At 40.1% G+C, this 22438-nt stretch overlaps 2 protein-coding genes and 1 non-coding gene across 3 annotated transcripts; all 3 read left to right on the forward strand.

The window, feature by feature from the left end:
• The first annotated feature begins 5126 nt into the window (after nucleotides 1-5126).
• On the forward strand, nucleotides 5127-13703 carry gars1 (glycyl-tRNA synthetase 1). The gene is made up of 17 exons (XM_037694128.1): nucleotides 5127-5422; nucleotides 5788-5889; nucleotides 6064-6166; nucleotides 6255-6396; nucleotides 7529-7617; nucleotides 7763-7839; nucleotides 7925-8070; nucleotides 8155-8304; nucleotides 8414-8576; nucleotides 8658-8822; nucleotides 8902-9009; nucleotides 9104-9249; nucleotides 10685-10770; nucleotides 10845-10954; nucleotides 11100-11193; nucleotides 11262-11452; nucleotides 13273-13703. Exons 1-17 carry the CDS (start codon nucleotides 5168-5170, stop codon nucleotides 13396-13398), a joined length of 2253 nt encoding a protein of 750 aa, XP_037550056.1. The 5' UTR covers nucleotides 5127-5167; the 3' UTR covers nucleotides 13399-13703.
• Nucleotides 7309-7443, forward strand: LOC119426923. The gene has a single exon (XR_005187639.1). It is a non-coding gene; the product is annotated as a small nucleolar RNA SNORA84 (small nucleolar RNA).
• Nucleotides 13704-16757: 3054 nt separating the features above from the next.
• Nucleotides 16758-22438, forward strand: hhatlb (hedgehog acyltransferase like, b). The gene is made up of 12 exons (XM_037693807.1): nucleotides 16758-16815; nucleotides 18146-18282; nucleotides 19422-19483; nucleotides 19565-19678; nucleotides 19775-19969; nucleotides 20046-20255; nucleotides 21179-21350; nucleotides 21429-21573; nucleotides 21651-21686; nucleotides 21759-21960; nucleotides 22028-22169; nucleotides 22239-22438. The coding sequence occupies exons 2-12, from the start codon at nucleotides 18177-18179 to the stop codon at nucleotides 22436-22438; spliced, it is 1584 nt and encodes a 527-aa protein (XP_037549735.1). The 5' UTR covers nucleotides 16758-16815; nucleotides 18146-18176.

Raw genomic sequence — 22438 nt, forward strand, 5'->3', positions numbered from 1 at the left:
TCTCTCTCTCTCTCTCTCTCTCTCTCTCTCTCTCTCTCTCTCTCTCTGTGCGCGTGCGTGCGTCCCTCCTCCTGCTGCTCTCTGCTGCTACTGTACTCTGGGTGCGCGCACACTCAGCTGTGGTACAGTGTTTACAGAGATGGCGTCGGTCCTCCTGCCACAGGCTCCAACAACAGCACGACTTGAACGCATCCATTATCCTGAGCTGAAAAACAAGCTCTCAGTCCGCCCACCTCGCTGCTCTCTGTGCGCCTTTTCCAGCCTCGAGCAGGCACGATGGTGGACTTTAAAGGTGCTCACTGCAAGCTAAGACATCAAACACTAAAGATATTTTATCCTGGGTGCAGCTTGAGTTTATTGCCAGAGGTGTTCCAGATATGCGGGTATGCCCTCAATGTAAACACAAGCACTTCTTCCTGCAGGCTTTAAGCAACAAACCTGATGTGTTGGCTCTGGATGTCACTTCTGAAATAAAATGTAAAGCTTTATGTGCATTCTCTTCAAGATATAAAATTCAAAGTTATGACTCACTTCTTGGGTGACCTCACAGTTCATGGCTTTGTCTAAAAGAATCAGGGCTTTTGCTGAAAAATATACTTAAAAATAATACTTTCAGGGCGCACGTTGCTCCAAATCCTGCGTAAATCCTGCAGATGTGCAGGAAAACCACATGTGCAATCACAGTCGATAGTTGCGCTTCTTTACTTTATCAGTGATTTTAGGAACGAAAGCTTTGATCGTCTGCAAAATCCTTGCACTCTTAGCGTTTCAACTGTTCTTGGGTCATTAATTCGCCGAACTCCACCTGTGCTCCAGAGACCTTCAGCTCTGCACGTGCTCGGTGAAACAAACATGATTTGTGCTGCTTCAGTCTCAATGGAGCGTAGAAAAAGAGCAAAGGGAGATAAAGTGGTTTTCTGGTCCACTGCCAGCCATCCTCTTCACATCAGCTGCCCCCCTCCTTATGTCTTGGACCACAGAGGCCCCAAAGACCCCACATGGGAGACAAGAGCCTGAGAGCATATGGACAGGAGGAAAACAGCAGGCTGTCATCTGCTGATCCGGCTCATAATTATGTGATCTCCTTGTCGACATGACGCTTGTAATGTGGGGTCAGACACCTACAATAAGGTATGTGATCAGCTGACACCACCACACAGATCTTACAGCCACTTTGCACAAGCAGAACCTCCTGTCAGTCTGTCTCAGGTTACAGAGTCTGCCAAGACTTGATAGCTGCACCTGAAATCTGAGGACAAACAACCGGCCTGCTCCAGGTTTGGATTCTTCTTGTTGTGAGGCGAAATTACAACCAAATTTAAACCATGCTGATTTTAAACACATGCAGAATAATTCCATAAAATAAAACTATAAATGGTTTTAAAATATTTATATTGAAATTGGTATTTATACAAGTTTATTTAAAGCTTACTGATAATTTGTGAGTTTCAGCCCCATTTATTTGAGTCGTTTTTACTTCAAAGAACAATAAATCAATGAGTAACCTATTTGGTTGTATGTCTGTTCTCTTTTAGGAGTTTTTCTTTTTAGCAAGGAAGATTAAAAACCAGAGATAACGTTCAAAGTATCAATAAGATATTAACAAATCAGCTCAGGATGTGGATTAACTAAGAGCCCTCAGCTGGTTATACTGCCCTCTAGTGGTTAATATTAATTACTGCATATTTAAACCCAAAACAAGAAAGACAAAAAAAAATAAGTTTCACTCAGAAAATGAAATATGTTATTTTTATTGGCTTCATACACACCAACGCATCAGATAATATAAACTAGACAGACTAAAATAAGAAAACATAAAAGAAAAGTAAAAAAAAACTAAATATATGATTACAACTCATTTAGCTCATAGAAACCGTTCATTAGCATCACTCTTTGCAGAAGTGGTGTTAAGTCTGAACTTACATTAATGCCAACAAATTGAATAAAAAAAAAAGTTCACTTTGAGGACAACTCTTATTAGGCAGACAACAAAATTTCAGCTCTGCATGACTGTTTTATTCTGTGGGATTACCATGAAAAATCAATTTAACCCATGAGATGGCCAAAGTAACGCCCAGGAAAGTCTCAGCTGTGTGACACCAAACCTTATCACAGGAGTAAGGCAACAATAAATTCACCTAACAATGATTTACGATGCGAGTTGGAGGTTTTTGAAGATGTTTGACGTCTCTCTGTGGGAATCTCTGAGCTGTGCTGCCCTCCTTGGGAATAAAAAATTAATTGGATATCAAGTTTGATAAGACACAGATGATGTATCTCATACATCTGGTGTGCTGCTTTCAGGTTCTTTGAATGTTTTATGAGTGTGGGCATACTTCAAAAAGACATTATCCCTTTTCAGGCTGAAGAAATTAAAAGCATCAGTTGTTTACCTTTGGTGACATCTTGTGGAAAGTATAGTATCTACTGAGAGACTCTAATTATGATGATCTTCCATCTGGGCATGCATACAGCACTTCTCTTTTTTCACATTTTGATATGTTACAGTCTTATTCTAAATTGTATTAAATTAAACATTTTCCTCAAAATTCTACACACAATATTCCATCATGACAGATCTCTCTTGTAAATGAGTCCTCAAGGCTCAACGAGACTAACCTGTATAAATAAAGGTCGAATGAATGAATGACAATGTGAAAAAAATATTTTTTTGTTGTTTTTTTGCAAATTTATTGAAAATATTAAATTAAGAAGTCACATTTATGCACAGCTTTTACTATGAAGCTCAAACTGAGCTCAGATGCTGTTTCCACTGATCATCCTTGAGATGTTTCTACAAGTTAAATGGAGTCCACCTGTGGTAAAATCAGCTGATTGGACTTGATTTGGAAACACACACACCTGTCTGTAGAAGGTCCCACAGTTCATGTCAGAGCACAAACACATGAAGTCAAAGGACTTGTCTGTAGACCTCTGAGACAGGATTGTGTTGAGGCACAAAGGATACACAGAAAGAAACATTTCTGCTGTTTTGAAGATCCCAGTGGGCCCAGTGGCCTCCATCATTTGTAAACGGAAGAAGTTTGGAACCACCAGGACTCTTCCTAGAGCTGACCAGTGTCTAAACTGAGCGATCGGAGGAGAAGGCCCTTAGTCAGTCTGCTGGAGCTCCAGCGTTCCTCTGTGGAGAGAGGAGAACCTTCCAGAAGACAACCATCTCTGCAGCAATCCACCAATCAGGCTGTATGGTAGAGTGACCAGGTGAAAGCCACTCCTTAATAAAAGGCACATGGCAGCTCATCTGGAGTTTGACAAAAGGACCTGAAGCACAGGTCCTTTCTCAGACTATGAGAAACTAAGTTCTCTGGTCTGATGAGATAAATATTGAACTCTTTGGTGTGAGCAGGTGTCATGTTTGGAGGAAACCAGCTCATCACCAGACCAACACCATCCCTAACGTGAAGCATGGTGGTGGCAGCATCATGCTATGGGGATGGTTTCCAGCAGCAGGAACTGGAAGACCAGACAGGATAGAGAGAAGAATGAATGCAGCAATGTACAGAGACATCCTGGATGAAAACCTGCTCCAGAGCGCTCTTGACCTCAGACTGGGGCAAAGGTTCATTTTTCATCTGGACAACAACCCAAAGCACATGACCAAGATCTCAAAGGAGCAGGTTCAGGACCACTCTGTGAAGGTCCTGGAGGGGCCAAGCCAGAGTCCAGACTTGAATCTGATTGAACATCTCTGGAGATTTCTGAACATGGCTGCACAGACGTCTCCCATCCAACCTGGTGGAGCTTGAGAAGTACTGCAAAGAAGAATGGGACAAACTTTCTAAAGATGGTGTGCTCAGCTTGAAGCATCATATTCATGAAGACTTGAGGCTGTAACTGCTGCTGAAGGTGGATCAAGTATTAAGCAAAGGCTGTGGATACTTGAGTAAATGTGACTTCTTAGTTATCTAGTTTTAATAAATTTGCAAAAATCTCAATGTTTTTCCACATTGCCAAAATGGGGTATTGTGTGCTTTGAGACAATGTAATGTAATACCGTTTGAAATAAGGCCGCAATATAACAAAATGTGGAAAAAGTGAAGCGCTGTGAATATTTTCCAGGTGCACTGTAACAGGGGTTGTCTTTAAAACATTAATGATAGACTTAAAACATCTAAACTGAACATGTATTTTATATATATTTGCTTCGTCCACAAGCACAAGTCAAAATTTTAGTGCAGTCAGTAATCCAACATGAAACTTATCTTCTGACAGTTAAATAGGTACAGAGAGGAGGTGCTGAACTACATAGATCCATATCAGTCAAATATCACAAACTTTTTCTGAAAATTAAAACGGGTTTTAATGAAGCAAAAACAATGAGATGAAATGACTGGAATCTTTCTTGTGGAGGAAATTATGACAATTTTGTTGAACAAATTCTACAACTAAAGTAGTCGGGCAAAGGGTAGAGCAGAATAGAAACATCTTTTATTTTTAGGATTGTATATAAAAAAAAAAGGAAGATAAAGTAAAAGAATTAACCAAGACAGATTATTATTGTGGTTTCTATATACGAGGTCTTGTGATGTTTGAGTTTCTGTCCTTGTGGATTATCTTCAATTCCATTAACGCAGTAAAATGTTTTAGTTAAATATCAAAGCATAATTTTATTAAGAATTTACCTACTTGTGAGGTTCAGGGACAGTAAACTCAAAGCTATCAAAGAGGATTAATGTTGGGAGACAATTTTAATCCATCCAGCTAAAATATTAAATACAGGTCTTGTGTCTATATTTTACATAGGTTTGTCTTGACTTGGTCATAACTATACATATCTCATTTATGAATTGGCATCTTATAATTAGGTAATGCTAAATCATAATCATAAGATGTTAAATCAGTTATGAGGCATGAAGTAATAATTATAATGTGCATTATGAGAAAATAATTGTGAGCGCATTGTTTGGACGTCTTTTTTGGTCTCGGAAATGAGTTTTCATAAATATTTTGACTGGTGACGTAAATATTTGTTTACTTTTATTATTATTTATTTGTACATTTACGATTTATTTTATTTTTATTTTTTTCACGACGCAATGATTACAGCGAATTCCGTGCGAAGCGAAAGTGCTGAGCCGGAGCGGAAGCTGCGTTTACTTGTTGCTCAGGATTTCATCATTCTCCGGAGCTCGCGTTACGGCTGTCCATGCTTCTCCGCAGCGCAGCATCTGCACTGCTGAGGACCAGCACTGAGATTTCCACCTCCTGTCGGCCGTCTACGGTCCGCTTCGTTCGGCAGTCGATTCGCCAGCCGCCCAGAAACCGACCGTTTTCCACCTCGGTCTGCTTTTGTAAGAACAAGAAGAAAAGCCTGTGGCTTCAGCTTGCGGAAGAACGAACCACTATGGACGGCAACATTGAGAAGATTCTCGCCCCTTTGAGGCTTGCAGTCAAAGAACAGGTAATGCTGACTTCACTTTATTCATTTCGACTAGTGAAAACCCCGAGTTAACTGCATTGATTGACAAAATGCACAGTTTCTGTCATATTCAGTACGATTAGGCTAGCCGGCTAGCTTGATCGGCTGCTCCCGACCTGTCATTGAATGAGAGCAGCCGGTTCGTGCTAAGCTAACCGCTAGCTGACAGTTAGCTTGTTGCCACGTTTCAGAGCTGACCCTGCTGCAGCAGACGGTGCTTAGCTGGGTGGGGTTTTGGAAAAGAAGCCAAGTTTGTGTTTCTACCAAAATCACTATTTTGTTTTATAAACGGACTTGAGCCAAGTCGTGTTTGTTGGTGAAGCAGTGGTTTTCCATGTTTTTTTTAGGGGGACCTGGTGCGCCAGATGAAACAGGAAGGAGCTCCTGAGGTGGATGTGACCAAAGCTGTAGCTGAACTGAAAGCAAGGAAGAAAGCTCTGGAGAACAAGGCAAGTGATTTTTTTTTTTTTTAAATTCAGTGTCATTATTTTATATTTAGTTTGAATGCTTTACACTGACTCATGTCTGCACATTTTCTGCCCAGTTCTCATTTGTTGCAGTAGAAATGCATCTACTTGTGCTGCAAATACTGAATGCATTAATAGTTGGTGTCAAATTTGCAGGAGCTGTCATTGCAACCCAAAGATGACATCGTTGACAGAACCAAGATGGAGGATACCCTCAAGAGGCGGTTTTTCTATGATCAGGCTTTTGCCATCTATGGAGGTAATACCATAAATAAAGAACTCTGTTGGCGTTTACATCAAAACATAGCTCTTCAAGCATACTGTGACCATTCAGTGATGCTCCCCAGGTGTGAGTGGACTGTATGACTTCGGCCCTGTGGGCTGTGCCCTGAAGAACAACATCCTGCAGGCCTGGAGGCAGCACTTCATCCAAGAGGAGCAGATCTTGGAGATCGACTGCACCATGCTCACCCCTGAACCTGTACTCAAGTAGGTGATTATTTCCCTCTTTGAATTAGTCCACATAAGGCTGTGATTAGTTAATGTAGAAATTATACAGTACTAAAAACATCTGGACGATTGCCAAATACATTAATATAAAAGATTACACAATGCAGACTTAAAATTTGTGCTTAAATTTTTGTAGTTTTCACATTCCATCAATTTTTTAAATAATTTAATTGCATCAACATTCTGCAAATTATTTTTGTGAGCTATGAAAAAAATTGTGTGACTGTTGGAGGGCTTTTTTTGTGTGTGAACTTGGACATGTTTCAAATGTTCTTGTCATCAGAAAAAGCAAATATTTTGGTACCATTTAATAAGACGCCACTTATAGATGGCTAATAAATAGTTTATAGATATGTTATTAATTCCTCTATAAACACGTTATAAATCATTAACTGTTTATTATGCATTAATTAAGTGTGACAGAGAGACAAAACTGACCAGTTTCTTGCCTTATCTGTTCACTTATATATTTCATCTAGAGTTGTTATATTAAACATCTCAGACTAAGTTACTACCTTGTAAGCACAATAAGCATTTGTAAACCTATTTTTTTAGGATATAATATTAGTTGTAAATACTTATAATGCAGTGCAATATTATATGCTAAAGAATTAGGTTTACAAATGCTTATTGTGCTTACAAGGTAGTAACTTTGATGAAATATATAAGTGAACAGATTTGGCACGAAACCGGTCAGTTTTGTCTCTCTGTCACCCTTAATTAATGCATAATAAACAGTTATTAATGATTTATAAAGTGTTTATAGAGGAATTAATATATCTAAGAACAATTTATTAGCGTCTATAAGGGGAGTCTTATAAAGCGGTGCCAATATTTCATACTGTATTCCATTGTTTTTTTGTTTGTTTATTCCAACTATTTATAAAAAAGCACCTGGTGGTTCCTAGAGTCAGCTCCATTATGCTGAACTGTGGGTTTTTTAACAGGTGCACATTGATTTCTGCAGTTTTATGCATGGAAGCTGCCTCTACTGCAGCGCTCCATAGCCCGGCTGCAGATACACTCTTAACAAGTGAAATGACAGCGACATAAACCTCTTGTTTCCTTGTCGAGGCCGATTATTCATCAGTTGTGTTCTCGGCTCAACTAGAACTTCAGGACACGTGGAAAAATTTGCAGACTTCATGGTGAAAGATGTCAAGAACGGTGAATGCTTCAGGGCTGACCACCTCCTCAAAGGTAAAAAAAAAAAAAAAACATATTCATACCTGTGTTGTAACATCAAAACGTTGTGCAATGACTAAGATGTTGAGTTGTTTTGATTTTACGATGCTGTAACTTAAATAGTCTTGGTTTTACCTGCATTGTTGTGTTCCTCCTGCAGCTCATCTGCAGAAGCTGATGTCTGATAAGAAGTGCGCAGCCGAGAAGAGGACAGAGATGGAGAACGTCATCACTCAGGTCAGTCTGTAGAAAATTGTTTCATTAACCAGACTGTTTGACAAAACTCACTTTATCTGTACTTATTATATTGAATTTGTTTCAGATGGACAACTACACCCAACAGGAGTTGACTGACCTCTTTGTTAAATACAACGTCAAGTCACCGACCACTGGGAACGAGCTCACCCCTCCCATTTCCTTCAACCTGATGTTTCAGACGTCCATTGGACCAGGAGGGAATATGCCAGGGTATGATCAAACTCAAACCGTGAAGAAAGTTGGTGACGAGTTAGATTTTTGCCGCTGATTGTATTTTTTTAAATTAATTTGCAGCTACCTGAGGCCTGAAACTGCTCAGGGAATCTTTCTTAATTTTAAGCGCCTCCTGGAGTTCAATCAGGGAAAACTTCCCTTCGCTGCTGCTCAAATAGGAAACTCCTTCAGAAATGAAATCTCTCCTCGATCTGGACTCATCCGTGTCAGGTGAGGAAATTCTCTGGCTTTATTACCGTTTTTACACTTCCAAACAATCCTGTTTAGAGATAAGAAACTTCAAAAACCAACTCCAGAACTCCTCCACTTTTCTGTGCAGGGAGTTCACGATGGCTGAGATCGAACACTTTGTGGATCCGAATGAGAAAGACCATCCTAAATTCTCTAATGTAGCCGACCTGAACATCACGTTGTACTCCTCCAAAGCTCAGACCAGTGGCCAGTCGGCTGAAATTATGAATCTGGGAGATGCTGTGAATCAAGTAAGAACCTAGAAACGGATCGTATTGGATTACCGGGCGTTTCATTTAAACCGAAACTGACGTTTTTATTGCCATATTCAGGGAGTGATCAATAACTCTGTCCTGGGATACTTCATTGGGAGGATCTACCTCTACCTTACTAAAGTGGGTATTGCCAAAGATAAACTGCGTTTCCGACAGCACATGGACAACGAAATGGCTCATTACGCCTGTGACTGCTGGGACGCTGAAGCCAAAACCTCCTACGTATGTTGAACTACACTGCTTCATGCGTATGAGGTTGTTGTCGTACTGTTGCTCAAAATAACAACGCTGTCGGTTACAGGGCTGGATTGAGATCGTGGGCTGTGCTGACCGGTCTTGTTATGATCTGAAATGTCACGCACGAGCCACAAAGGTCCCTCTGGTTGCTGAAAAGCCTCTCAAAGAACCCATATCCTTAAACTGCAAAAGCTTTTAACACTGAAGAAAATTCTGAAAAATATTTAGGTTTTACTCGGAGGTATTTGTCCTTAACTTCTCCACACTTGACTGTAAATGTTGTCCAGTTTGAGCCTAACAAAGGAGCTATTGGAAAGGCTTATAAGAAAGATGCTAAGCTAGCTATGGAGTATCTCGCAGTGTGTGACGAATGCTTCATTACAGAGCAGGAGGCGCTGCTCAACGAAACGGGGTGAGTGCCGTATTTTCCGCCTTACAAGTCGCACCACCGTATAAGTCGCATCTATTATGCGTTTATGTGTCACCGCTGACCACCCGGAAATGTGGGCTGGTTTTGTACCAAAAATCGAGTGGCTGCCAAAATGACGGGAGCGTGCACGGGAGGACTTTACCAAGAATTTAACAAGATTAACACATAAAAACAATTATTTGTTTGTTTGAAATTATAGCAAAGGTGTGTCTCAGTTGAACTTTTCCTTAATAAATGCACTTTAATGGTCAAACCAGCTGCATTTCGCCTGGGCGGCGCAGCGAAATGCAGCTGAAGGTGACGAAGGTGGCTTGGTATGGCAAGCCAAGCGTCTCATTAATAACCACTTTTACCTATTAATGAGGCACTTGGCTTGCCATATTACTCGAGGACCCTCTAGTGGCTGAAAATGGTAGTGTTTTAATATTTTTCATGTCAGAATGAATGAAATTGTCAGATCTCAGCCAAAAAATGGGTTATAAATACAGGAACAAAACGTATAAGTCGCAGGACCTGCAAATTTATGCAAAAAGATGCGACTTATACGGCAAAAAATATGATACATTTTGGTTGTCGTTTTTGTTGGCCACTCAGAACTAGGGGTTGAACGACTACATATTTTTTAAAGTTGACTTTAACATAATAGTCGAGTCGACCTCGACTAGTTGCTGATGTCATAGGAACTCGAGACGCAAAAAAATAAATAAAATAAGTAATTTTATTATTTACAAAAAAAGAACAACAAAACATCGGGAGCGTATATTTATGCTCCTACCATTTATCATACTGCAAATAAGTAACAGGAAAACCAAAACTACTATTAAGCTGCAAAAGTTAGTTTTATTTTATTTAATCCACTAGATAAAATAAACCACCGCGGCGGTTGTGCATTCTCTACCGGTGGTGGTGCACACCGCGGGTGATGCGCGGTGGATTCTCCGTTGGTGTGCACCCTTGTTTGTATTTTATTTAGTGGATTAAATAAAACTAAAATTAAAAACTGTCCACCGGCGGTGTGCACAGCAACTAATACACGGTGGGGCGCGCGGTGCTGGTGGAGCACATGTTTTAATTTTATTTAGTGAATTAAATAAAATGAAACTAAAACAACAATCTTTAGTGAAACACTTCCACACTGTTGATGAATTTCTACCTGTTTGGGAAGACTTCCTGCTCTTCACCTTCCATCTGCTTGGAAGAATCAGTTTTGTAGCCAGCGGCCCAGACGATCATGTGACATGTGACACACCCACTGACTGTGACTAGTCGATGTGAAATCTAAAACCTTGCGAGACGGACCAGCATAGACTAGTCGATTAGTCTATTCAAACCCTACTCGGAACACTCACAAGGATGTCTTAATAACCGATTTGACTGTATATTATCAGAACCGCTCAAATTTATTTCTGCTCCACAGAGAGTTCACCATCGAGACAGAAGGCAAGACGTTCAAACTGACAAAAGACATGGTCGGCGTGAAGCGATTCCAGAAGACTCTGCATGGTGAGACGCACTCCTGAGGAACAGAAGATGAATTTACGGAGGCTTTCTGTAACGTCGGTGTTTGTTGTGTGCAGTGGAGGAAGTGGTTCCCAGTGTAATCGAGCCCTCCTTTGGCATCGGTAGGATCATGTACATCATCTTTGAACACACATTCCATATCCGAGAAGGAGATGAACAAAGAACAGTAAGCTGTCATTTCACCAGATGGTTGTTTTTTTTTTATACCTTGGTTCTGTTACTTTTTTGTGTCATGTCTGAACTTTGATTGAAATTTTAGTTGCAATAATTAAATAAATGCCTGGTTTCTCTCTTTCTTTCTTTTTAAACAGTATTTTAGCTTCCCAGCTACCGTAGCTCCCTACAAGTGTTCTGTTCTACCTCTGAGCCAAAATCAAGAGTTCATGCCCTTCGTTAAGGAATTATGTAAGTGTCCACGTGATGTTTGTGTTAGTTAAATGTTGCAGTTCAGTTACCCTGGTTTCTCTTCTCAGCCGAGGCGATGACCAAAAACAGCGTGTCTCACAAGGTGGACGACTCCTCGGGATCCATTGGAAGGCGTTACGCCAGGACGGATGAGATCGGCGTGGCGTTTGGCATCACGATCGACTTTGACACAGTGAATAAGACGCCTCACACGGCTACTCTGAGGGACCGCGACTCGATGAGGCAAATCAGGGCCGAGGTACAGCAGCACTTCCTTTTCCTCACCACTTGACCTGAGATTTCTTGGATTCTAGCATGCTTAAAGATATAATAAGAAATCTTTGAATTTTAACTCCCAATGTTAAATATTCAGAATATTTCCCCTCCCGTGACCAGTTTTGCTGTTTGTTTTAGGGATTTGGGGTGCCACTTGGTTATTTGGGACTGCATAGTATATGCAGACACCTATTATTATCCACCCAACCTGGGTTTCTTAATATTTATATCTTATACGCTTCCGTCAATTATAATGCGGCCTGAACCGCAACGTGTACCCACACAAATTTTATATCAATACGACCGACTCGGCACCGTGATGTGTGCTATTACTTTTATTGGCGTTTCGAGTTACCATGGCAACACATTTTGCTAACAAAGATGCCATATGTCCTCATAGGAAATGAATGAGGAAAACACTCCTCACACTCAGCTGCTGTTGTCACATGACTTGGAGTGTTGAGGTCCCTGAAGAAAACAGAAACTCGCTGTTGGATTTGTTTGAAACTCACAGAAAGTAATCATCAGATAAATGTCTAGAACTGATTAACGTTTGGAGCCATTTTGCTTCAAGATGGCTGCCACAGCTACCTCAGCAAACACAAAATTGTCTATAACTTGGTCATTCTTTGAGATATTGAGCTGAAATTTGGTGAAGTTGTAGCTGAGAACACTCCCTATCACATACGAGTCCAAATCAAAACTCCAAGATGGCCACCTTGGCTAAAAAGGAAAAATCACAATGACGGCCATTTTTAGAGCTATTCAGCTTAAATTTGGTGTAGTGGGAGCTAGGCCTGTCGCGATAAACGATAAATCAATTCATCGCACGATGAATAAAAATTATCAAACTCATTTTCATTTATCAGCTTTATCGTTTCTTTGTGTCTCTTTCTACTGAAGACACTGGATGACAAAAGGCTCAACCGGTGCTCTTCACTGACCCGCTCCCTTTCTCTTTAAAATCTGTTTCAACGATCCAAAATCATGTTTTTGGATCGTTGAAAGCAGTTAAGCTACGAGCTAAGCTAACAGGCCGACTTCGGGAATAAACCTCCGTCTTGTCAAGCTCCAAAATTCACGGTTGAAACCTGTGCCTTCGTGTAAAAAGTTGTTTTTCTCTGCAATAATAGCTGAGAAACTTTTTTACTGATTTTTTTTTTTTAAATAAAAGCTTTGTGTGAAAAATGCTAAAGAGCTCAAATCACTGAGCGTCCTCCATGTCAGCCCATGTCACGTCAAGGGCCGGTACTCCCACTTTTCTTAAAGATGCTGCTCAGCTATCCATCCTTTGGTTCAAACAGTCTTATACTTCCATCAGGTGGTCAAAAAAAGGTACTACACTCCAAACAAATCAACATTTCTTCTAAAAATTGACAATTAATTATTGTTAATTTTCAAACAATATTGTCGCTTATCGCAATAATTTCTGAGACAATTAATCGCCCAGCAAAATTTGTTATTGTGACAGGCCTAGTGATAGCTGAGAGCTAACCCCAACACATAGTACTGTCAAATCACAATTTTAATCGACAGCAGCCTGGCAGTCCCCGTCAAAGTTTCTCCAGGAACTTTATAGCGTTTTTTTTTTTTTTTTGTATTCCAAAGGGGGGTAAAATATTGCGTACATCCCATCAAGAACAGTTACTCCGTTTATTCATTCGTTTTTTATTTGTTTTTGTAGAGCACTTTAGTTTCTGAGTCAATTCTTTTAATTCCTGAAATGTTTATTAAATGTTGCACTACTTTACAGTTCTACAGACTATCATCCTCATCATTTAAACCCTCTTCTCCTTCCCTCAGGTTAGTGAGCTGCCTGTGATCGTTCGGGATTTGGCCAACGGTACATTAACGTGGGCTGAAGTGGAGAGCAAGTACCCCATCTTTGAAGGACAGGAGACCAGCAAAAAGGATCAAAACGAAGAGTAAATCTTGTTACGTTTAAAAATGCAGATTTGAAGCCAAGGCAGCACCAGGAAGAATCCTGCGACTGTGATGAGCCACAGTGCGTTCTCCACTTTAATCACTAAAACGCTGCGTATTTAACTAATGTTGGAGCAGTGGAGAAGCTCGCATAGGACTTCTTTCATGTGACAATTTCAACATGTTTCTAAAAGGGACAAAATATAACCGGGGTATCGGTGGAAGGAGACTTCCACTGTTCCAGTTTTCAGGCCGATTTGATTATTTAACAGTTCCAATAAAAGCAGCCAGCACTTACTGGACACCGACAAGCCACTGCTGTGTTTTAATCTTGTGAAGCTTTAGATTTAAGGACATCTACTACACCTGTGATCATTAGTATAATAATTAATATAAAGTCACTACAGAGTAGCTGCTTGTCATGTATCATGGGAACGTGGCACTTGGGATTTTTCAGCAAAGCATTAACGCAGTTTGCAAAAAGTTGATGCTGATGCTGCTGTCACCCAAGTATGTAAACGGGATGTTATTTTTCTTTGGAGTAACAGGTCAGTGAGAAATCTACCTGCTTTTGGGTTTACAGTATGTTCAAATATTCGCTGTGTATAACCTCGCTTCACACTAAAACAGTTTCATGAAATGGAAAGAGCTCAACAGAATCAAGTTTAAAGATGGTATTTTTGAACACTTCATATTCCAAGATTCATAAGTAATGCCATCATTGAGTATTTGCGAAATACAGTTGTTTGAAAACATGTATGAACACAGAGTCTGCAGCAAGTTGATCTTTATGTCGTCCTGTGGGGTTAACTTGTTTCCAAAAAAGTTGGGAGGACACTAAACAAATTGTGAATAAAAACTGAATGCAATGATGTGGAGATGTCAAGTGTCAATATTGTATTCGTAATATAACATAGATGACAGATCAAAAGTTTAATCTGAGTAAATGTAACATTTTAAAGGTAAAATATGTTGATTCAAAATTTCACAGTGTCAACAAATCCCCTAAAAAGTTGGGACAAGTAGCAATAAGTGGCTGGAAAAAGGAAATTTAGCATATAATGAACAGCTGGAAGACCAATTAACACTAATTAGGTCAATTGACAACATGATTGGGTATAAAAAGAGCTTCTCAGAGTGTCAATGTCTCTCAGAAGCCAAGATGGTAAGAGGATCACCAATTCCACCATTGTTGCACAGAAAGATAGTGCAGCAATACCAGAATGGTGTTACCCAGCGTAAAATAGCAAAGACTTTTAAGTTTTCATCATCAACCGTGCATAACATCATCAAAAGATTCAGAGAATCTGGAACAATCGCTGTGTGTAAGGGTCAAGGCCGTAAAACTCTACTGGATGCTCGTGATCTCCGAGCCCTTAAACGTCACTGCACCTCAAACAGGAATGCCACTGTCAAGGAAATAACAGAATGGGCTCAGGAATACTTCCAGAAAGCATTGTCAGTGAACACAATCCACCGTGACATCCGCCGTTGCCAGCTGAAACTCTATAGTGCAAAGAGGAAGCCATTTCTAAGCAAGCTCCACAAGCTCAGACGTTTGCACTGGGTCAGGGGTCATTTAAAATGGAGTGTGGCAAAATGGAAGACTGTTCTGTGGTCAGATGAGTCACGATTTGAAGTTCTTTATGGAACACTGGGACGCTATGTCATCCGGACCAGAGAGGACAAGGATAGCCCAAGTTGTTATCAACGCTCCGTTCAGAAGCCTGCATTACTGATGGTATGGGGTTGCATGAGCGCTTGTGGCATGGGCAGCTTGCATGTCTGGAAAGGCACCATTAATGCAGAGAACTATGTTCAGGTTCTAGAACAACATATGCTCCCATCTAGACGTCATCTCTTTCAGGGAAGACCCTGCATTTTTCAACACGATAATGCCAGACCACATTCTGCAGCAATCACAACATCATGGCTACGTAGGAGAAGGATCCGGGTACTGAAATGACCAGCCTGCAGTCCAGATCTTTCACCTATAGAGAACATTTGGTGCATCATAAAGAGGAAAACATAAAGAGGAAGACAAAGAAGGCCCAAGATGATTGAACAGTTAGAGGCCTGTATTAGACATGAATGGGAGAGCATTCCTATTTCTAAACTTGAGAAACTGGTCTCCTCTGTCCCCAGACGTCTGTTGAGTGTTGTAAGAAGAAGGGGGGATGCCACACAGTGGTAAAAATGGACTTGTCCCAACTTTTTTGGGATTTGTTGACGCCATGAAATTTGGAAACAACATATATTTCCCTTAAAATGATACATTCTGTCAGTTTAAACTTTTGATCAGTGATTTGTGTTCTATTCTGAATAAAATATTAGATGTTGGCACCTCCACGTCATTGCATTCAGTTTTTATTCACAATTTGTTTAGTGTCCCAACTTTTTTGGAATCCGGTTTGTACAAATATATATATATATATATATATATATATATATATATATATATATATATATATTATACATATGTGTGTGTGTGTGTGTGTGTGTGTATAAAATACAGATACTGCAAAGATTCCTTTAGGTCTGCAACCAAATTGAAATCACTGCACTTCACTGTGTCGTACAGTTTCCAGTAATAAACAATATTAACCATACAAGACTGATACACTATTTAGCACAATGCACATTTCTGAATTGGCATCTTAAAGGACCTGCAGCATGACTCTATTTACATTACACTGCAGATACTCTATGGTGTTCTTGTGCATGGACCAGTATGTCAGGAAATATGGGACTGGTTCAAAATGACAGCAGGCTTAGACCTTCCCACAACAGATCTGGCAACGAGGAAAATAATGCATTTACAGGTTAGTCTCATTGAGTCACGAGGACTCGTTTACAAGAGAGACCAGTTTATGAGACCTGTTGAGACCTGTTAAAATGAGCAACATGAGAATATTTCAGTTGAATCTTGTGAAAATTATAACACGTCTTCAGTGTTTTATGTGTGGTGGAGTAAAAGGTCTTGATTTTTTCTTGGGGACAAATAAAATGTGTCACCTTCCATAAGGAGTCTGATAATAACCACATAACACGCCTTAGTTATAGTCTGTTGTACTGATTTAGCACGCCTCTTGTCCCACCCCGACTGTCACTGATCAAAGTATAAATACATCCTGTCACCTTCAACTGCTGGCAGATCCCTCTCAGGGAGTCAGACCCTGCAGTCCACCCACACCCTGTGGACTCACTGCACTTCAAAAGGTTTACTCTGACTTCTTTTTTTTTTTTTTTTTTTTTTTTATCCGACATTTTCATTTGAGCAAAAAAAAAAAAAATCTGAAAATGTCTTTTGAACAACTTTGGGCTCTCTGCTGCGTTCAAGGTCAGTATCACAACAGGTGCTGAGGACGGGCTGAACTGCGTGACCGGGTGGCATTTCAGCAGCCGGCATCTCAACTGGACAATGTGAGGACAAAAACAGGTTTTTACTTCGTGTTTGTTTTATTTGGCATTTAACAAAAAAGAAATACTATTGTCTTATTCTGCAGGACGAAGCAGCTTGAGCTTATTATTTCACATTAACAGGCTGCTATGCTGCATAGTCACTGGAGAAGAGTTGTTTAGTTAAAAATAGCAGGCAGCTGCCTTTTGTTGATGCCTTTACTTCTTATTATAATCTGCCCTCCACTGTTCTCCTTCATAAATATGTCAGAAAAGTCAAATTCCTGCATGATTAGGACGTTAAGAGGTGCATTTTATTTCAGCATTATGGGAAAACAATTTGCATGTGAAAGCGAACAAATAAACTAATGTGGCAGGATAAAAAAAAAAATATATATATATATATATATATATATATTACATTGCATTTATTAAAGGACATAACACGTATAATGTGCTATTGAAACTTAATTTCAAATGTCTAAGGGATGTAAAATCTGCTGGATATGATTAATATGTGGTGGACTGAAGGTTTAAAGTATCCCACAAGATGAAAAGTTTTAAATAGCATTAAGCAAACTTATTTTTCCCCTTTTGTTGTGGCACAGGGTAATTTATTTAGATTTTAATAAATCCCAGTCTTTATACCAACTTACACTTGTTGGCTAAATATAGCCTCAAGCTAAAATTAGCCTTAAATTAGCATCCATCCAACGATTATTTGCAGAATAAATCCAGAAACCGTAAATAAATGAAAATTTTATTAAAGCCAACATTTTTTTTTTTAAATCTGTGCACTTGGGGTCAGCTTAGTTTGTGCAGCTGATCTGCTGTCAGTACGTTTTTAAATGATTATTAACTTGACGCAGGTGTGAGCTTCAGGTGATTAAGAATTGGTTTGATTCACTTATGAGATCATAAAAACATGTTTTCTATGCATAAATACAAGAAATGTATTGCAACGTGTACTTGTATGGGTAAGATGAAGTATACATAATTGGTTAACATGTTCAGCTTGTTGATTTTTATCTTTTAAGTGCTAAAAAAAATTATATTTTTTCCTTTAATTTGAATCACGAGTTCACGCATGGCACTCAGCCTATCTAAATTAAATTAACCTGGCCTTTAAAATCAAAGCAAGTGATAGGAGGGACATTTTATTGTTGAATTGTACTTTTTAGTTTTAAACTCACATCATCTGGTTCTGGACTGTAGATTTACCAGAATGCCCTCTCTCCTCCATGGCATCTGAATACGAGCCAGTGGGCGAACGTCGTGTTTCAGAAGTGAACTCGTCTTTAGCTGCGCAGATAAAAGAGAAATCCCGCCTGAGCTTGTGGTCTGTCTTCATCAGCCTCTAGAGCTCGTCCCCAGTCTTCATCAGCATGGGGATCAAAGCTGCTCTTCCCAAGTATGAGATCTACTCCTACAGCTCTGTGCTGGGTCTGGCTATGTTCTGGGCCGCCAGCTGGATCTTTGAAGTGTCCAGTTGTGAGTATGAGGAAGAACGCACGTATTCTGTTAATTGCGTTTGTTATTCAATGCAACAAAATTAACAAATTTAAAAGGTAACAGATCATTGTAATACTTGGTTTATTTACATAATGATTTTAATTGCCGGATGTTCGGCCCCCTGAGCAGTTTAGTTGAATATCCTGCTTTAGAGGGTGGAATACACTTTATTCCATTTCCAAAACTTAAACTGAGTTTGGAAAATTGTAAAAGATGGATAAAGCCCTGCGGCCGACCTCATGAACAGCTGAATACAACAGTGATAAACAGGAAGTACTATGTTCATGTGTACGAAGGTAACTGCAGGTATGCTTAATGGTTAAATTAAAGGTTAATGCTTAAAGCTACTTGTGCTTTGTTTTGTGTATTTTGTATGTAGGTTTAATCTTTGTTTATAATCAATTAACATTTTGTACAAAGTGTTTATTAGGTTGTGTAATGTAAAGCAGAACGCTACGTCTGTAGCGTCTGTATTACATGTCGCTAGCTTAGCGCTACTTCTTGTTATGCCATTAACTCTAAAATATTTATTGAATCAAGTGTTTACTTATGTAGGTAAATGTAGATGTTTAACTCGTTAAAATACACCAGAATGCAGGAATTGCAGGTCAAGCCAAGAGTCATTGTCAGCACTGCGGGGGCTAAGCACCCCTAAAGGTCAGATTCTAGAATCGCCCCTGTCATGAAACGTGGTTTTAAACGTCACAAATCTACGAGTTTATGTTCAATTTTCTGTACTCGCTCATACTTCAACAAGACGGCATGGTGAGTTTAGAAATTTAATATTAAGCAAAGAACGTCATGAGGTGAGACACTTCCTGCTACAAGAACTTGACAGGAGTAAATGTCTGCTGTAAGGATGAGTCCAATAAGCTCACAGTTGTTAAAACCATCGTCAGACTGACACCAGTCACTGGAATGGTATCAGCAGGACTGGACCCAATAAGACGCTGCAGCTTTTCATAAACGTGCATCGTGAGAATCTCGTTTTGTATTCACCGTAAAGAGAATACAATTGTTTTGATGCAAGTTTTAATCTTGGCTTCAGATTTGCTTGAGAAATTTGCAACCATTTATTCGTATAACTTTTTTAAATTGTCTTGCTGTTCTGCTTTCAGCCAACGTAAACAGAAAAACGTTTAAAACCAGTGTGAAGCCTGGATACTTCGGAAGGAAAATGGTAAACAAAAGATGATTTTAGAAATGTGTAATAATTGTAAAAACTGATTTTATTTGTATTGTTTTCCTTCCTGGCTGACAGGATACTGCTGATTTTGAGTGGATGATGTGGTTCTCCACCTACAGAGCACACATCATCTTTGCTCTGTCTGGACATGTGCTGTTCACCAAGATCTGCTCCATGCTCGCTCCACAGGTGCATCTACCGACTGAATGTTTTCAGTGAGCTGTTGCGTGAGATTTGGCGCAATATATCTGCCACTACGGTTAATGATGCGAGCCATTTTCACAGCACAGGTCCTTGGTTTACATGGTGTATGGTGTTCTGGCTGTGTGGACCAGCATGGGGTGGACCTACATCACCCTCATGCTGTCCCACTGCATCCTGCTCTACAGCATCTCCTTGGTGAAAATTCCCTGGCTCTGCTACGTCACAGGTCTTTGTACCCTCGCCACGTTCAGATGTGAACCCTTCGTGTCCTGGCAGGTAAGACACTTTCTACTTTTCTGCTCCACCGTGGAGGATTTTCCTCTGATGTTTTCAGCGTCTGTTCTCCACACAGGCAGGGTTTGTGGAGGGAGACTTTGAGCTGCGCCACGTTCTTTTCTACGGAGGCTGTGGGTTTACGATCATGCGCTGCATGAGCTTTGCTTTGGAGAACTGTGAACGAAAAGATGGCCACTACAACGTCCTCGAGCTTCTCAAGTACAACTTCTACCTCCCTTTCTTCTATTTTGGGCCCATCATGACATTTGACAAGTTTTACGCTCAGGTATGGGGACCAAGTTACTTTAATTAATTAATCCCAGCTGTTCTGGTGAAGACGCTCAGTCATCCAGGTCATGATCAATAAACAAAACAACTGGAACTCTATTCTGAAGACGCTTCGCTTCCCAGTACATAAGACAATAACGAGGCCTCTCATGCAGTTCTATTAAGATTAGAGCGCCACACACTCCGGACATTTTTAAATTAATAACGCCTCCCGGATGGTAAAACAGCTTCAGAATCGAAGTCCAGTTGTTTTAGTTTCTTAACGTTTTTTTTTTTTTTTGGAATCCCAACTATTCATGAAAATAATTGTATGTTGTTTCTAAAAGGTGCAAATTCTTTGTTTCTGTTTTTGTATGGGAATTGTATTTTAGCAAGTTGCCCCTATTAAAGTGAAATGAATAAGTAGTTGCAAATTAAGTTGCATAAAAAGTAAATGTAATGTTGTTTGCAGTGTTCATCTCATATTTATCAATCAATACTGTGAGCACGATAGAAAACATTAAGAATAAGTGAACTGGAAGGTACAATTTGAGATGTAATTTAACATTCTGTGTTACCGTATTTTTCGGACTATAAGGCGCAATTAAAATCCTTAAATTTTCTCAAAAATCAACAGTGAGCCTTATGATCAGGTGCACCGTTTGTATTAATTCTAGTTGTGCTTAGTGACCTTGAACTGACTTTGTGGTTATTGTGAATGAGTTGAATAAAATTTGACTGTTTTACTTAATGCGCCTCATAATCCAGTGCACCTTATGTATGAAAACAGACCTGTTCATTGATATTGTGCCTTGTAGTCCGAAAAATACGGTATTGTAAAATTAGACTATATGAATAACGTGCATCTGCATATCCATAAATATATAAAATGCTCTTGAGAGTGAAGTTTGTTTCTTGTTGTGAGTTTGCTGTCCTCTGCAGGCCAATAAGTCCAACCTGACCCGAAAAGAAAGGGAGCTGTGGAATATCAGCCTGCAGGGCCTGGTCCATTTGGGACTCATCATCGTAGTGGACGTCTTTTTCCACTTCATGTACATCCTCACCCTCCCGACTGACATGAAGCTGCTGAAGCGCCTCTCTGACTGGGCTCTGGGTATGTTTGAACAGCGTCAGTGGTTTGTGACACGTCAAAGGTGTGGAAGTTGACTTGATGTACTTGCATCGTTTCCAGTTGGTCTGGCTTACTTTAACCTCGTCTATGATTGGGTCAAAGCAGCCGTCATGTTTGGAGTCATCAACACGGTGGCCAGGTTGGATCACCTGGACCCCCCCAAACCACCAAAATGCATCACCATGCTTTATGTGTTTTCTGAAACGTGAGTGAAGTTTGAAAATCTGGATCTCTTTTGGTTAAAGTCTCGGATTAATCCTTTTTTTTTTTTTTCCTTTAAAGGCATTTTGACAGAGGAATTAACGAGTGGCTGCTCAAGTGAGTGTCGCAGTGAATTTTTCACATGAAAGTCTCATTAAGGTGGAGATTCTGATTGGTCTGTGCTTTTAGGTATGTTTATAACTACCTGGGTGGAAAGCATGAGAATGTGTTGGAGGAGCTGGCGGCGACACTTTGCACCTACGGTGTCACCATCCTCTGGTTGGGACCCTGCAAGGCGGTCCTGCTCTGGGCTTCCTTCAACTGTTTTGGGCTCAACTTTGAGCTGTGGACGGCCAAATTCTTTTCCCTGGAGCCTTTTGCCTCTTCTGAGGTTTGTTAATGGAGATTACTTTAGTGTTTTTGTAAATTATACTTGCGTAAAAAATTTTTATTTACAGGTGGAAATGTCAGAGGCGATGTCCCGCCGCATAAGAGCCATCTTCAACACTTTCAACTTCTGGTGCATTGTGTTGTACAACTCAGTGGCTTTGAACAGTTTGGACTTTGCCAAGCTGGTCGCCAAACGACTCCTCCTCAAAGGTGACTTTCAGTTTTGCACAATGAAGAGTTTTTCTTTCTAGCTTTACACAAACTGTCGTTCCTCCACAGGCTTCCCTGTAACCACCATGGTCGTTCTGTTCGTGACCTACTGCCTGGTCCAAGTGATCAAAGAGCGAGAGAGGAGACAGGCCCTCGCTGATGAGCCCGATCCTTTTCCTCCAAATGCTGCAACCAGCCCGCCCACTTCTGCAGCTGCACCCGCCGCTGTGCAGCCAGACGCAGAAACCAACAAACAAAAAGCAGAGTAG

The sequence above is a fragment of the Nematolebias whitei genome, chromosome 20 (genome assembly GCF_014905685.2).
Source record: "Nematolebias whitei isolate Nwh7 chromosome 20, NemWhi1, whole genome shotgun sequence".
In the NCBI taxonomy this organism is placed as follows: domain Eukaryota; kingdom Metazoa; phylum Chordata; class Actinopteri; order Cyprinodontiformes; family Rivulidae; genus Nematolebias; species Nematolebias whitei.